At 35.2% G+C, this 16,907-nt stretch overlaps 3 protein-coding genes across 5 annotated transcripts in view; 1 reads left to right on the forward strand and 2 right to left on the reverse strand.

The window, feature by feature from the left end:
• Window positions 1–4,360: 4,360 nt before the first annotated feature.
• LOC135842936 (ATP-dependent DNA/RNA helicase DHX36-like) lies at window positions 4,361–10,668 on the reverse strand. Of its 2 annotated transcripts, none has more exons than XM_065360623.1 (20): window positions 10,657–10,668; window positions 9,212–9,340; window positions 8,926–9,125; window positions 8,567–8,833; window positions 8,331–8,497; window positions 8,072–8,243; window positions 7,819–7,999; window positions 7,544–7,736; window positions 7,290–7,464; window positions 7,060–7,208; window positions 6,904–6,975; window positions 6,616–6,827; window positions 6,460–6,537; window positions 6,166–6,352; window positions 5,892–6,093; window positions 5,639–5,827; window positions 5,243–5,568; window positions 4,861–5,164; window positions 4,690–4,778; window positions 4,361–4,607 (listed from the first exon to the last, which is right to left on the reverse strand). In XM_065360623.1, the coding sequence occupies exons 3-20, from the start codon at window positions 9,094–9,096 to the stop codon at window positions 4,532–4,534; spliced, it is 3,210 nt and encodes a 1,069-aa protein (XP_065216695.1). In that variant the 5' UTR covers window positions 9,097–9,125; window positions 9,212–9,340; window positions 10,657–10,668; the 3' UTR covers window positions 4,361–4,531. The 2 variants fall into 2 exon arrangements, with proteins under 2 accessions (XP_065216695.1, XP_065216694.1); XM_065360622.1 differs by lacking the exon at window positions 10,657–10,668 and adding an exon at window positions 9,461–9,667.
• Window positions 10,669–15,478: 4,810 nt separating this feature from the next.
• On the forward strand, window positions 15,479–16,492 carry LOC135842943 (cytidine deaminase-like). Its single transcript, XM_065360632.1, has 2 exons — window positions 15,479–15,756; window positions 15,977–16,492. The coding sequence occupies exons 1-2, from the start codon at window positions 15,729–15,731 to the stop codon at window positions 16,375–16,377; spliced, it is 429 nt and encodes a 142-aa protein (XP_065216704.1). The 5' UTR covers window positions 15,479–15,728; the 3' UTR covers window positions 16,378–16,492.
• Window positions 16,357–16,907, reverse strand: part of Tor (serine/threonine-protein kinase Tor) — a 33,972-nt gene continuing 33,421 nt past the window's right edge. For both annotated transcript variants that reach the window (XM_065360621.1, XM_065360620.1), the window contains one exon: window positions 16,357–16,831. In XM_065360621.1, the coding sequence (XP_065216693.1) occupies window positions 16,816–16,831 (16 nt within the window). In that variant the 3' untranslated portion in view covers window positions 16,357–16,815. The remainder of the gene's footprint in view (window positions 16,832–16,907) is intronic.

The raw sequence follows: 16,907 nt of genomic DNA on the forward strand, positions 1-16,907 counted from the left end.
AAAACCAGATCAAATATCATCTTCATCAAACATAAATAAAATTTTATAAATCAAAAAAAACACGAATGGTGATTTAAAAAATGTAAAAACATGAAAAACACCGAAAATTACTAAAAATTAATAGAATTTCATTAAATAAATCTACTCAGCATAGAAAAAATTGCAGAAAACATCGCTAAAATTATAAAAATACTTAAAAAATGATGGAAAAACGCTGAAAGTTGATGAAACATCTTGATATGCCCAAGATATCGAAAAAATAATGAAAAATACAAAAAAGTGATAAAATATCATCAAGCATCATGATGTTGAAATTTTATTTTGGAAGAAAAAGTCACACACGTGGTAGGTATCAAACTCGCCACAGACGACTAATAATTAATACCACAGACTAGAAGAAAAATCAAGCAAAAAAATGCTTGAGATATCAAAAAATTGTCGTTAAAAATACGAAAATTGATCAAATTTCATCAACAGGAAATGAACGTTTGCAGAACTGCATTCGAAATGTTAAAAAAAAATATCATGAAAAAGAAATAATCAAATTTTCCAAAAAAATAATACGAGAAGTCATAAAAAATTTGCTCAGTCAGCATCAAAATCACAAAAAATTACAACAGAATGATGAGAGAAATTCTTTCAAAATTGAGAAAAACTCAAAAAAAAAACTTCAAGAAACATCCTTGTAATGTATTAAAATGGAATATAAATAGCTAAAAAGGACCAAAAGTTGATGAAACGTTTCGAAAAAAACATTGAAATATCGAAAAAATTGCAGAAAATTAAAAAAATCAATCAAATATCATCGAAATAGAACGAAATTTTCTCAAAAGAGACATATTTGTTGTTGAAAATTATTACTTCAAATTGATTGACAGTCGCTGGCAACTTTGTGCGAAAAGTACCTAGTAGATAAGCAACGAAAATTTTTGACAATAACTAAAAGTTGATAAAAAAATTGAAAAATTTTAAAAAATCTTATAAAAACGCTCAAATTAAGTTTTTCAAATAGCATCAAGTTTCATAAAAGTTGCATAATCTTCACTTCAGTAATTCTAAAAAAAAAAAAGAGAAAAAATTGACAAAATAGAGCGAAATGTTTTCAAAAATTGTTCAAAAATTTGATAAAATGGCAAAAAATGACCAAAAGCAAATGAAACATTAAGGAATTCGAGCAAACTATAGCAAAAACAGCTCAAAATACAAAAAATTGGTCGAAAATTACGAAAAATTGATCAAATGCTATTAAATACCTATCAAAAGAAAGCAGAAACAAAAACTTCAAAATAAACTACAGGGTGCCCAGAAATATCGAGTACCCCTAAGAATGTTTTTCATTAAAAATATAGGTTGGCAACGTGAACTAGATGCATATGATTAGTGGAATGTTATCTCTCCGGTCCAACAACTAATCATGTGCTATCATTATTATCATTCACTGTGACCAACCAAGGTATTTTAATAGAAAACTTTTTTAGGGGTACTCGATATTTCTGGGCACCCTGTAGTGATGGAACTGAAACTTAAATGAAGAAATTGAAACAAAACTGAAACTGAAACTGACAACTAAGTGCATTCCTACATAAGAGTCAACGTTCAACGCTCAACGCTCAACCGGAAGAAGATGCTCGGTTATTGGCTGGAATCGTCAACCTAAACTCACAACGTCCAACCGAAACAAAATATTTTGAATTGGTTGAGAGTTGAGCGTTGAACGTTGAACGTTGTCCCTTATGTAGGCGTGCACTAAAACTGCTGAAGAAAGCAAAACTTCAAAATTCGATTCATTTCCTCTCAAAATTTTCAAAATATTACGAATTTGAGGAAAAGTAAGTGGAACTAAAACTGAAACTAGTCAACAACTGAAACTAAAACTAAAATTTGAAAACTGAAACATAAAAGTTTTTCTACCACTGAAGTGTACAAGAGAAGTCACTGAAAACTGGCAAAAATCTAAGTACCTATTTAAATTCCATCAATGATACATGGAAAATTGAAAAAGAAAAACACAAAAATTGACGAAGTTTCCCAATTTGACCAAAAAGTAACCAAAGCAGCCTGTTTAACATTTTGAGAACCCCTGATGAAATTGGGTTGGGAGTTGGGACAGATTATGCGATTCTCATTAGAAACCAAATTCATGCCATGCCACAAGCTCTACATTCAGAATGAACTTTTCATTCAAAAATATTGGTTCGTGGCATTTTTGATTTTTCGGAAGGCATAGATATTTGAGAATCCCCAGGAAAATTCAAAAATGACAAGTGATCAGTTCAATTTTGCTCAAAAGACATCAAACAGTGACAATGTATAATGTAACATAACGCAATCTACCTATACGGTTAACCTAACGTGCAACTAACCAGTAAGACCAAATCTTAAAATTTTGAGAACCCCTGAAAAATGCAAGTCGTGACAAGTTAGATGTGCTATTCTCACATGATGGAATATTCGCATCACAAACTCTACATTCAGACTGACCTTCTATTCAAAACACACTGGCTCGTGCCATTCTTCGGAAAGCTTATATGTACCTATTTGACATTTTTTGAGAACCACTAGAAAAATTCAAACATCCAAATCTTCAATATATCTCAGGTACCTTTGTTTGTTTTCAGCTTCCAACTTGAAAATTGAGCGATTTCGGTTCTTAGTTTCATAAAAGGAGCTTCTGAACTTACAACAGACATCACAAATTAGTGAATAGTGGTTCCCAAACACTGCTGCAGATAGAGACAAATCGATATTTTCGATTTGAACATGGAAATTTTAATTTAGATCGCATAAGAACTCGTATAATTTTTGTAATACGAAACTTTTGAGTTTTTCAGCGTTTCCAAAATGGTACCCAAGAATTTGAACAGTTGATCGAAGTTTCATCACACTACATTTCCAGTGGGCTAACGTCTACTACTAATATAGATCAGAGATCTGTAGTCTAAGCAAATAACTTACACTTGTGATTGGTGACTGGTGGCACTCAACAGAATAGAACAGTACATAATTAAAACGCCAATTTCCACTTCGAAATGAAAGACCCATGGAATAGTAAACGTTGACAGCGAACATTCAACAAGTTGGTGAGTCAATGGCGTAAGGAAACTTGACTGTATCATCGCAGATTGGGAACCAATGCACCATGTATGTAGAGATGCAAGATGCAACCTAGGATAGAATCTGAAAGAAATACTCAGCATCTTTCTACGATTCGGTCATCGACCGAGCTCAAGATAAGATTCAATGGCCAACGAAAACAATAGGTAACGAATTCCGGTGAACTATCACTTCGAGTAAACAAAGGGAAACAGGGATACTCCTTTCACGATCACGAATAGGTACATAGTTCTGTTCTCTAACAATATATCAAGTAAGTTGTAAATTGAAAATTTCATGTACTCACCAATTCGGAAATCCAGATGGGATGATATTCTTCTGGTAAAACACTCACTCACACTCACTACGCGGTGGACTTTCGGAACACCCATTCGAAATCGCACAGAACACCACCGGGAACGATACAACAATGGAAAGAAACGGAATCAACGAATACCCATCTTAGATACATTTTTAATAATTAATTTACATATTAAAATCATCAGCACTTTTGAAAGATACATTATTTAGACCGGCGAAATCGGACAAGAACGCGAACCGAACAGAAACAGTAATGAAGCACGAAGCTGATCGAGTAATGAAAAATTGAACGCGAACAGCACCAGAATCAACCGCATTATTATTATTTTATATAATACGCGACAATAATAATTATTATTTCCGATAAAAATCTACTTACCTAACTACGAGAGAAAATGCGTGACATTTTGTGAAACTTTGCTTGCTCGTAGAATTCTGTCGAAAATGGAAGCGTGTTCGAATCAGTGTTGACTATCATGCAAAATTAAAATTGGTTTGATTTTTTGTTCAATTGTTATTTTGTCATTTTTCTCTTTTTTTCTGAAGGAATGCGATTGTTGAAATAGTTAAAGAAATGTACACGAAACAAATTACATTATAAATATATTATTATTCATTAAAAGTTGATTTCAAATCGTTTATTAATTTATAAACTCATTCTTGAAAGTCGAAAGGAATCGATTTTCAGCTCGTCGCAACAGGCAACACTGTAATTCACACATGTCACGTGACGTCACGGAAACGCTACTTTCGCTAATTTTTTCGTAAAATGCTAATCTTGCTGATTGTAATCTCGATTTTATTCACTAATTGTTACATTTCTTTGAAAATCTACTTCATCATGGTTCTGAATTTGAGACCTGTAATCATTTCCTTCTTCGACAAAACAAAATGAAGAAATTCTCAATCTTAATCTAGTCGATAAATCGAAAAATACCTCCGAATCTTCGAAATCGAAAATTTTAATACCAAAACAATCACATTCTATTCGCATTCAATAATTCTTAAATTCATTAGAAACAAAAAAATAACACTTTCAAATGAGTAAATAAAAAAAGTAAAATGCAGGAACACAGAAGATAACAAACTAATCCATCGTAAATTCCGAACAGAACCACTAGGTCGACGATTCTTCGCAATTGTTGTTCTTCATCATTACATCGTTTTCGGTCGTAAATAAATTAGTTAGAACTCTGAAACCGTACCAAACATACCATTAATCAAGATCATCAAATAACTACCTACTTATGTATTTTGTAACTTTGCAAAATTCACCTGAGTAATTCGATATCGGAGCCTGTGCTGGTATGTCCAGGATGAGATAACTGATACTCGAGCAACCAACACAAACGAAGCTTCAATTCCTACATAAACGAATTCCAACATAAATTTCATACAATTCGAAACGAAAAAATTGAATCAACGACTGGTAGGACTCTTACTAACCTCGATCATATCTGCAACTTTGGCGGTACACGAAAACCTTAGACGTTTATTTAACTCGATAATCACTTCGTCTTTCTTGCCGGTAGTTAGATAATAATCGTGACAAAATATCAATAACGGTAAAGTCGGCACCATTGTCGTATCGTGCAGGAAAATATTGCTCGATCGGAGTTTCTCGTGGTAGACTAAAAACGAGCTTTCAAATCCACTCGGCTGAACTGCGTTTACCGATTTCGGATGCAGCAGGACACGTCCGTCTTCGAAAGTTTTCAACGTGATCTTTTTCTTGTTTTTCGTTTTAGAACTGCAAATAATAACGAGTAAAAAAAATTACTATCATAGTTTCGATGAAATAGTAGATAATTGAATGAAATTCACGTACTCGATAATAGCAACATTCGGGTACAATCCTGAGCATATTACCGCTTTGATTAACGCAATGTTGCAGGAATTTCTGTTGAATTTGTTTTGCTTGTAATCGGTACTCGGTAAAAATCCCAATTCGCATAAATACTGCGCGAACTGTAACTTTAAATCTTTCAGCTGGAACAGGTTACCTTTAACGAGGTAATTATCGTCGCAGAATTTCTTGTAATTTTTTCGTTCTAGCCTCTCCCATTGATCCATGACTTCGGCCATGATCAGATGATCACTTTTATGACCCTTGTCGAGAACTAATTTACGTTCGTTTAGTTTCTTTTCTTCGTTCTGGAGAAAAAAACAATACGAATAATATGACGAACTCATTCGTCGGAAAAATGATCAATTTAGAACTCACAAGAGGTAAGTAGAACGGATCTTTGAAACTGAGAGTAGCTGCGATGCTTAAAATCGGAACAAGACAGCTCATAGTAACGCCCATTAGTAACATTTTACCGATTTGAGGATCGAGAGGGAGTTTCGCCAGATGATATCCTAACGGCGTGAAATTTTCGTTCTCGTCCAACGCGTTTATATCCAAAAGTAACTAGAATCAACGAATATTTATTATTATTACGTTTTAAAAAGATGCGTAATCATGTTTTAGCTACCTTTAGAGCTAACGAAACAGCTTTAGGATCCGGTGAATCAGGAACTCGTTGAAGGAACGGACCAACTTTGCCAAGTTGGAGCAGTTTGATGTTCAAGATCACTTCTTCCAATCGAGTACGCATCATTTCCGGTAAAGGATAATCATCTAAAGCTTGTTCGCGACCTCGAGAAAATAAATGGTAGCAAACGCCGCTTTGAACTCTACGAAAAATTACATATTACGGTAACGAGTGATCGAGATATTGAAAACAGAGGACAGAAAATGAGACTCACCTTCCCGCTCGTCCGCGTCTTTGACGAGCATTCGCTAAGCTGACGAATTCAGGCTTCAGAGTCGATATGTTGTTTCCAACATCGAAATTTTTTATCTTAACACGTCCACAGTCTATCACGAAGACAACGTCGTCGATGGTGATCGAGGTTTCGGCGATATTCGTCGCTATTACGATCTTTCTTTTACCTATTTGAGAGAAAAAAAAACAATAATTTAATCGATCACTAGAAAACATCATTTTACATCGTCATTTTGATTCAGAAACCATTCTGCCATTTTGTGAAAAAACTTACCAGGAGGAGGACGATCAAAAACAGTCCTCTGATTCGTCGTAGGCAACATCGAATGAAGCGGTATGACCAAAAATCGATCTGAAACAATTCAATCGACTCATTAAACATTTGCAAATTCGAGAAAACCATCTACAATTTCCAACCACTCAAATCTACCTGGAGAAAAGAAATCAGCATTGGTTATTTTCTTCGAAACCGAGTTTATATCGTCCATACCAGACATAAATATTAAAATAGCACCGTCCTTTTTTTGTTCGCAGATTACTTTCACTAATTCTACGATCAAATCCGGATTAATACGTTCAGATTCAGGATTAGATAATTCTTTGAGCACGTATTCAGGATACATCCTGTTTTGTCTTAAATATCTGTAAAAATATATTAAAATTTAGATTCTACACGAGAAAATGAAGATGAAACCGAACAGACACTTGGAATAATTACTCGACGTAAGGAAGTACGCTATTTTTGAATCCTTCATCCATATCACTGTTTTTCTTTTTAGGGAAATCGAATCTAAAAAAACAAGCAGCAAATAATTACTCGACTGGACATATTTTTTCAGAACCGAAATGAGCAAAGTGGTCAAAACCAGCTTACTTGGTGTAATTTAAAACATCCTCGAGGTAAAATTCTTCAACCGGGTGCGTATATCCGGGTATATTGATCATAGGGCAATCGTCAAAATACCTCGAAAATTGTTCGGCGTTTAACGTAGCACTCATTAAAATAACTTTTAAATCAGTTCGCTGTAAAATAAAAACACAAAAATATTGTAATCAATTGAAACGTTTCACCTCAAGCTGTGATTTCAACAATAAAACACTCACTTTGGAAATAATATCTTTTAAAATAGTTAACACGAAATCGCACATGATGTCTCGTTCGTGGATTTCATCTAAAATCACGTGAGAATACTTGGAAAGAGCAGGATCACTTTGCATGAACTGGAGTAAAATACCGGTCGTACAAAACAAAATGGCTGCTTTCCTTCGACCAATTTTTCTGCGAAGAAAAGAAATCATCGAATTCATAGATGGAATAAGATTTTTGTTCTCGACGATTCAAAAAAAAAATACCGTACTTCTCGAGTCGAATTTGGTAACCGACACTTTCTCTTCCGAGAATCTCTCCTCGTTCGTCGGCTACACGTTGGGCAACTGATATAGCACTGATACGACGAGGCTGCGTGCAAATAATATTACACAAGGAAGCGTTTCCTCGAGCGATGGCATCGTCCAGAATGAACTGAGCCACTTGGGTAGTTTTACCACAGCCTGAAAAAAATCGCTATGATTGAACGATGACCGTAGAAAACTAGAAATATATTCGCACAGAAGAAACTAGCAATAAAGTGACCTGTTTCTCCGCTAATCAGCACCACTTGATAGTTATTGATTAAATTGAGTATTTCATGTTGCATGCTGTAAGCTGGAAGATTTCTTCTAACTTCGAGCATGTTTCGAACCTGCTGTCTTCCACTTTTCATACGAATCTGATGCGGAACTTCCGCATCCAAGGTTCTATTCCTTTGCAATCTCTACAAAAATACACGTAACGTATAAATAATACAGGTTGATATTCCTCGAGTGTTCTGAGCTCGAAAACTTACAGAATTAACGCGAACAGCTTTTTCTAAAGTTGCTTGAATAGAACCAGACATCACACTGAGGAATTGACGTTTGAACGGCGTATCCTCCAAGTGTTTATATTTATCCATCGAATCAAATATACTTCTGTCGTCAGTAAACGAACTCGAGAAATTATCTGAATCGGCTGGTCTTCTGTAAATAAACCGAGAAAAAACAACGATAATAACGTTTCGCAGAAGTAACTGCGACAATAACCGAAGAACCGAACACGAATTATACCGATTGAAGTCATCGTAGACATCCATACGTTGATCATTCTGATCCTGATCCGACGGTCCAGCGAAACTATCTAGTTCACCGAACTCACCATTGGATAAGAAATGCTTGATGACAGGCTCAGGTAACTGTTTCCAATTCTCCGGAAGTGACTCCGGCATACTCTTGAGCTAAAATAATACGTAACTATTAGCTCGTGTTTGACTATATAAAACTAAAAAGATCTAGTCGTAATTTACCCTGTCTACGGTTTCGTAGAAATAATCATCGTCGAAATTTTCTACTTCTTCACCCAATTTACTACTAACGTCTGCTTGATCAGAACTAGCTTTAGTTGGAGCATTAGTCGATTTCAAACGTTGATGATACTTGAGATGATTTAATAAAAACGCAGGTGGTTGGTTGTCGATAGATTTCAAGAACTCGTCGATCATTCGTTCTCTATCGGGATCGAACGAAATTCTATACAGGCCACTTTGATCTTCTTCGATTTGTTTTTCCAGGGTCTGGATATGATAATTAACGAGATTCATTAGGTAATAATAATCGAAAACTCGACGCGATGATTTAAATGTAAAACACACGATGAAATACTCACACGTAATGCTCGTTTCTCCTTCTTGGATAAGTTCTTAGTCTTCTTATCCTTTTTCTGTACTTTACCGGACATATCTACTTTGGAAACCGCTTCGGTTAAAGCTTTCCGCTCCTTTTTCGTTAGCTTCGGTTTCTTCTCCATTTTATGCTTCAAGTCTTCGATTTGTTTCATAAGCTGCCTTTTATCTCTATGCCATAATCCTAAGTATAAACGAAAACCACATGGAGTTAAATCCAACGTTGAACAACACGAATCGATGCTAGTCACAGAACGATACCGAACTCACCTATATCTTTGCCTTTCAAATGTTTCGGTGGGTGTTCCCACTCTTTGGGTAGTTTGAAAACGCTGCTGTCTATTTGAGATTTATTATCTTTCAAAGCCTGTTTCTTCAACAACCTCCTTAGTTTCTTATCTACGCAGAAATGAAAAATACTATCAGTATCACTAATCTATTCGTAGACGAATATCCGATGATCAAGTTGAAACATGATCACTACGTATCAGACGAAGAAGGAAAAAGCAAATCGCATACCTGAAAGTGGTTTATCAGTCATTTTTCAAAATTAACGATACAAACACAAAATTTTCGTCATGTAGTAATAATTATTGGTTGTCGGAATGTAAAAAAATTGTTAAAATTGTCCTAATTCACATCGATGTGGGTCATTTTACTCAGAAATGACTGCTTCGGATGGAATTTGAGTAAAATAAATCAAAATTAATGCCACCGTTACAGTTAGATTCTACAAATGCGCTTATCACCGAGAGAAATGCCAAAATTTTACAAAATTTTACTCTCCTTTCCCCCTTTGCCCAAAAAACGTGCTTTTTGAAACAGTGTTACCAATATTGATAATGAAATTTCACTAACGTTTTATTATTTTTTTTTAAATAAAAAATTAAAATAAAATAATTAATCATCAAGAAGGTGTAATAGTACATTACATTACTAGATTAATAATGTGGGTGATTATGAACGAGTGCAAAGTTACTGCGCGAGTCGAAGACGAGCGCTGTAACTTTGCACGAGTTCATAATCACACACTTTATTAATCGCGTAATGTAAGGTGCTTTACATAATAAACACTCGTAACCTCACCATTTTACACTTCTGTTGTTTAGATGCAAAAAATGTGCGTCTATGAGTGACCAAACTTCACCGGTTAAATTTGTTAAATTATGTCCAAACGTAACACGTACGTAATGGCGAGTTTCGCGGCGTTGCCACATAACACCACGTACATAATACGGCTATTACGTACGTGTTTCACCCGGCATTAGGTCGCTCATAATGACGTACATTTTGCATCTAGCGACAGAGGTGTAATGATGAGATTACGAGTGTGTATTACGTAAAATTAATTACAGACTTTTTAGCAAAGGTATCGTTTTTTCAAAAACTATTCAATCTCTCAATAAATCAAACAATAAAACGCACACGAAGTAAAATAGAATGATCTCCAGTCTCCATCTGATTCTCAATCTCAACTCACAAAAATCTTAGGTACGTTTAGTTTGATTTGATGTTTGATTAGCTTTCTTTCAGAACGCTGTTCACTGATCACTGATCACTGATCAGTGATTGTCTTTATCTCTTTCACAAAATTATATGAATAACTAAGTGATGGACTGATCGCAATAGAGATAAACTTCTAAAGTTTTTGTTTTTTGTAGCCTATCGCGCAAAAAAATCAAAAAAACCATCTGAGTACGCCTAACCGAAGATACCTGAAGTGATTCCCTGAGAATATCATTTTTTGCCTCAGTTAAGTCTATTCCAATTTGATCCACTCTCGGTTACACCTTTCAAGTAGACGAGCTTCTTCAATATCTGTATTTCAAAACAGCTTTATTCCATAAAATGACAAAGAACTGTGCACAAAAATTATTTATTAAGCATGTAAAATTTGATTTCATGTACTTTAGTCTAACTCAAGATAAGTTCATACGTACTTCTATAAATGTACCTACGTGCTCTCTTCTACATCTTCTAAGCTCATACCATGTCGCTTTGACCTTCAACGGCTTGTAGACCCGATACTCGGAAACAATTTCCTACGATATTTTCGCTGATTAAGAATTAATTTTAAAAACTGCAACGTTGGTAATTTCATGTACTTAAGTACAAATACTAAATGACCATTCATCCAACCAATTGGAGAATTCAAAGGCACGTTTTTCAAGTTTTATTTGAAAGTGCACAAGTTGAACTGTACGTTTTCAATATCTGGTTTAATTTTACTGTATTCGTAATACCTACATATGTGAGTACTATGTAGTCTATGTAAGTTTGTAAAAGTAAGTACTCATGTGTACTGCAGCAATAAAGGAATAATTGAATTGAATTTTACTGTATTCGTTCAAAATCATGTTGTAGGTATTTGTTGGACGTTGTTTCATTACTCAAAATCTTACAGGAATACAAATATATGTACTTTCATTCACATAATCGTAAGAATTGAAATCATAAAAATGAATATTAAATTGCAACGTTGCATTCACCATAACTAGGAAACTAAAAATATATACCTACCTCTATCGCTTCGTAAAATTTATGATAACCTAATGAATCATTTAAAGCTGTCGCTGTGATGGTGCTAGATGAATCAGCAAGCTCCATACTGAAAAATTCTTCGTTTGGAGCAGATTTTTGGATTCTCCAGTTTTCAAAAAAAAAAAGTTTTAGGGAGGGTGAAAAATGAAAATAAAATTCAGAACCTGTGAACACGTATTCATCAGGATTCAGGAACATGTTTTCAAAACCTTTATGTGCAAGGTCAAATACAAAATCGTCTCTAGTGATTATTTTTGAAAAAAAAATCAAAGTCTTTGAAAGCTCTAAAATGGTTTGAAATCATTACCAATCAACACGAAAGACCGAAAATTGTGTGCAAACCAAATTTCAGCTTTCTAGGGCAATTTGGTGAAATTTTAATTTCTCATTTTTGAGCAGAATTCGAATTTTTTAAATTTTTAAGAAAATCGTGTAAAACCACTCCTTATTTTTTTCAACGAATTCTAGAAATTTTCAACCTTCCCACCTTCACTCTAGAAACCTCAATCTCAATAAATTCTTGACATTACGTCGTCAGACTTTTGAAAACATTTTTTTAAATTCTCATGAATCATGCAGACGGGTCAATAACATTAAGACGTCAGACAGGTATTCAGACAACTTTGGGAGGCCAGACAAAAATAAATACGACCATGAGAGGTCATACACACGGGTCAATGGCCTTAAGAAGCCAGTCAGTCAGACAGACAGACAGACAGGTTAATGACCTTGAGAAGCCAGATCGTTAGATACGCGACCTTAGGAAGTCAGACAGCAAGGTAGACGACCTTGGGAAGCCATTGGCGGTTCAATGGCCTTAATAGGCCAGACAAGCAGGCAGGCGGCCATGAGAGGTCAGATAGGTCAATGACCTTAGGAAGCCAGTCAGCCAGACGACCTTGAAAGCCAGACGGACAGGTCGGTTATCTTAGGGATCAGATAGAAAGGCAGAGGACCCTGAAAAGTCAGACAGGTGGGTCAATGACCTTGAGACGCCATACTGACGGATTAGTGACCTTGAGAGGTTAGGCAGAAATATAAACGACCTTGAGACCAGCCAGATAGTTCAATGACCTTAAGGAACCAACAAGGAAAAATGTTAATAATATCAACAAAGCAAATAATTTATGACTGGTATATATTCACTTCGTTATTATTTTCCAACTAGCTACAGGTACTTTTCAGGGTTACGGTCTCAAAGCCCTGCCTATAGCTAATAAAATTATCGAAGTCCCATTGTCTGCCAAAAATAGTAGAAGGCCACGACTCTTGACAAAACTGCCAAAAAAAATGTCGTTTCTAGTCAAAAATTTCTAAGAATTTTCGCTTTTGTGCAAAAAATTGCATTGTTTCAATTTTTTCCCAAAAATTACACAAGTCTCGCTTTGTTGCCAAAAAAATTTACATTTTGTCAAAATTGTCAACGTCTTACTTCTTGTCAATACATGAATGCCATGACTCATGAACGTCTTAAAAAAATAAAATGAATAAAAAAAATTCGAAAAATGAAAAAATTGTTCAAAAAATCAAAAAATGAAAAAACTGAAATACCTACTTGCCTCCAACTTGAAAAAAAATTCATCGCAGTTTCTAGTTATTCAATTTATTTTAGGGTGGAGGGAGGGGGGTATTTTCATGCGGGAAGTATATGAAAAATAGGTCATGAAAATCATGATTTTTTGTCTGGAAGTTTCGTTAGACACTCTGCAATATTTTCCAAAAAAGTTGCAAAAAAGACTCACTTATTCGATAGAAAAAAAATCCACTAAAATATTATTTTTTACAAGAAATTTTCAAAAAGGTTTTGTTTTCTGCCAAAAATAGTAAGAAATCTTGATTTTTGTCAAAATTTGTTGAAAAGTGTCATTTTTTGTAAAAAAATTTCAAAAATTGTCTCTTCATCGCAAAAAAATTCATTTTCTCAAAATTGTCTACGTTTCACTTTTTGTTGATATTTTCCAAAAAAGTCACTTTTTTTACCAAAGTTGCAAAAAAACTCACTTTTTTGACAAAAATTGACAAAAATTCTCATTTTTTACCAAATTGCTAAATTTTTTACTCAAAAGTAAAAAATTCCAAAAAATGTCAGAAAGTATCGTTTCTTGTCAAAAAATCTTTAAAATCTATCGCTTCTTTTGCAAAAAATTTCAAATGTCTCATTTTTTCCACAAAAATTAGGCACTCAAAAGTCAAAAGTCGCCAAGAAAATCGAATTTTTGGTCAAAATTGTCAACGTCTCCCTTTTTGTCAAAGAAAAATAATTTTTTTATCAAAAAGTTGCAAAAAGAACTTACGTTTTTGACAAAAATTCCACAAAAGTATTATTTCTCGTAAAATATTTTCAAAAAATCTTGCTTTTTGACAAAAGTTTTCATTTTTGATCAAAATGCTGAATTTTTGACCCCAAAAATGAAATTGACAACAAAAAGCAACCAATTTCCGATCGAAATAGTAATTCATGTCAATAGGGTGGGAAGCCATAATGACGGGTCAATGACATTGGGAAGCCAGACAGACGACCATGGAGGCTAGACGAACAGATCAACTACCTCAAGGACCAGACAGACAGGAGAGAACCCGGAGAAGCCAGAAAGGTGGGTTAATGACCTTGAGACGCCATACTGACAGGTTAGTGACCTTGAGAGGTTAGGCAGAAATATAGACGACCTTAAGACTTAAGAAGTCAGACAGACAGACGGGTCAATGACCTTGAGAAGCCGGGCCGTTAGATAGGTGACCTTGGGTAGCCAGACTGCCAGGTAGACGACCTTAGGAAGCCGTTGACGGTTCAATGACCTTAAAAGGCCAGACAAGCAGGCAGACGGCCATGAGAGGTCAGACAGACAGACAGGTCAATGACCTTAGGAAACTAGTCAGACAGACGACCTTGGAAGCTAGACGGACAGGTCGATTATCTTAAGAACCAGACAGAAAGGCAGAGGACCCTGAGAGGTCAGGCAGGCGGGTCGATGACCTTGAGACGCCATACTGACGGGTCGGTGACCTTGAGAGGTTAGGAAGAAATACAAACGATTTTGAGACCAGCCATATAGTTCAATGAACTTAAGGAACCAGGCATACAAACATGCAGTCATGAGAGGCTAGTCAGGTAGGTCAATGGCCTTATGAGGCCAGTCACACAGGTCGATGACCTTAAAAGGGTAGACAGGTAGACAGACGACCTTGGGAAGCTATTCTGACGGATCAATGGCTTTAGAGCCAGGACAGACAGACGACCTTGAACAGCCAGACAGGAACTCACCGATCAAACAACTTCGAGAGGTCAACAGGCGGTGTCAATGACCTTTAAAAATATATATTCGAACATTTTTTTCAATTTTATCTACCTTTTTAACCCAATATTCTTAAAATTTTATCAGATTTTTAAAAAAGTTGAAGAAAAAAAGAGCAATTTTTCACATTTCAATATTATGTCTGAGTTTCTGGTCCTTTGCCTGAATTTTAAGGAATTGGAAAAAATCCAGATGAGTTCCCGAAATTTACAATTAAAAAATTATTCTTATAGAGAATATAAATTATCAGTGTATCACCAATTTTTTTTGTTAAATACCATTTGACAATTTTGCAAGAAAATTACACTTTTTGAATGCGGATACTGAGGCTAGGCGAAGTACCGGATTATTATTAAATAATGATTATTGATTACCTATAATAATAGATTTTCCCCATCTCTTGATACCATAGGTACATAATTATTATAAGCTTCAAACCACATTCACATCACAATCTCCTTCCTTGTTTATATCCATCATTTTATTTACTCGTGACACACATCATGTACTTCTCATTCACTTGCTTTAAAAATTGATAAATTTCATTAACTTGTCACATCCGTTAGACAATTCAAATACACCGATTATTCATCGTATTTTCACACTAAAATATCAAAAAATAAATTCGATAAATTGAATAAGTAAATAACTACACGTGCTTCGCGAATGAAAAATAAACAAGTCACTCTACCATTATTATTACAATAAGTAGCACGACAATCGTTAATGAACCCAATAAAAAAAAAACTTCATGCAATGAACACTTCTGTTTGAACAATCACGTCTCTCTCAGTGACGTCGTCGTAGCACACATTTTAAACGAGACAGATCCTAAAAATTTAGTTCAACTCGCGAGATCGATCAAACACAACGTATCCAAGTTAGTGTTCAGGCAACTGCCAAGTTTCGCGAATTACCTCCATCCAACGACAACGTCGCAACGAGAATCAAAAATGAAAGTGAAGAAGTTCAACGACCTCGGTAAGCCAACACAGAATCATTTAGGGCTGGTATTTCGACACTCTGTCAACGTTCCGTCAAATGTTGACGGAGCGTGGAACAATAGTTAACCGGTGCTTCGACCTCGGTTAACGCCTTGTCAACGTTTGACGGAGAGTCGAAATACCAGCACTTAAATTCCTTTAATTTAGTTCTAACATCGCACAATCTACCTAACCGGGCTATTCTCTCTCTTTAACAGATAACGAAACGAAGGCTCTGTTAGAAGCCAGTATCGCAGCTCGAGACCGAGCTTACGTACCTTTCAGCCAGTTCAAAGTAGGGGCTGCTATACTATGTCAAGATGGCACAACGCATACCGGTTGTAACATTGAAAACAGCGCTTACCCAATGACCACTTGCGCCGAACGTACAGCTACTGTAAAAGCAGTCTCGGAGGGTCACTGTGAATTCGTTCGATTAGCCGTATGCGCGATTAAAGATAATGATTTCGTCTCACCTTGCGGCTCGTGTCGTCAAACGGTGGCGGAATTCGTTCGAAAAGACGGTAATTTGGATATCTATCTGGTGAAACCGGATAAAGAAGACGTACTGGAGACAACTCTGAAAGAAATTCTACCATTGTGTTTTAAATTTGATTAAAATTCAGCGAGAATTATTACACGCTATACCGCGTATGTACGTAAATTACACATTTTTATACTTCGTAATCGTAAATACAAGTTTCCTAGTCTATAAAAATATTATTCACTAACAACCCGACTTATCTTTATCTACAAAACAAAACAAAATAGGCAAAACCCCGTTACAGTTCACAATGATTCGTATAAAAATTACAAATTGAAAAAGAAATAAAGAAAAAAATAAACCATATCGGCCGAACAAAAGGTACATAATGAAAAGGTAACAACAATGCAAAAACACGACACCATGATCAAATGTCGCGAGATAATAGTGTAAAAATAACGCAGGTATACACGTGTAAAATGCTATCAATTTCTTCGCCATTATTCAGCGAAGATTATACAATAACTTGTTTTGCTGGTTTCAAATATACGTAGGTACGTATTTCTCCTTCATTTACCAAAACGGACACCTGAAACGATTCAAAAATATAGTGAATTCTGCGATAAACAGACTAAACAAATCGAAACTGAAAATCGAAGGAATGA

Source organism: Planococcus citri, chromosome 4 (assembly GCF_950023065.1).
Source record: "Planococcus citri chromosome 4, ihPlaCitr1.1, whole genome shotgun sequence".
NCBI classification, from domain to species: domain Eukaryota; kingdom Metazoa; phylum Arthropoda; class Insecta; order Hemiptera; family Pseudococcidae; genus Planococcus; species Planococcus citri.

Coding starts and splice junctions, on each gene's coding strand:
- LOC135842936 (XM_065360622.1), bottom strand. CDS start 9,482: ATGACTGATAAACCACTTTCAG. Junction 9,126..9,211: donor TTTGAAAGGCAAAGATATAG/GTGAGTTCGGTA, acceptor GTTTATACTTAG/GATTATGGCATAGAGATAAA. Junction 6,538..6,615: donor TGCTGATTTCTTTTCTCCAG/GTAGATTTGAGT, acceptor GAATTGTTTCAG/ATCGATTTTTGGTCATACCG.
- LOC135842943 (XM_065360632.1), top strand. CDS start 15,729: ATGAAAGTGAAGAAGTTCAACGACCTCG. Junction 15,757..15,976: donor GAAGAAGTTCAACGACCTCG/GTAAGCCAACAC, acceptor TCTCTTTAACAG/ATAACGAAACGAAGGCTCTG.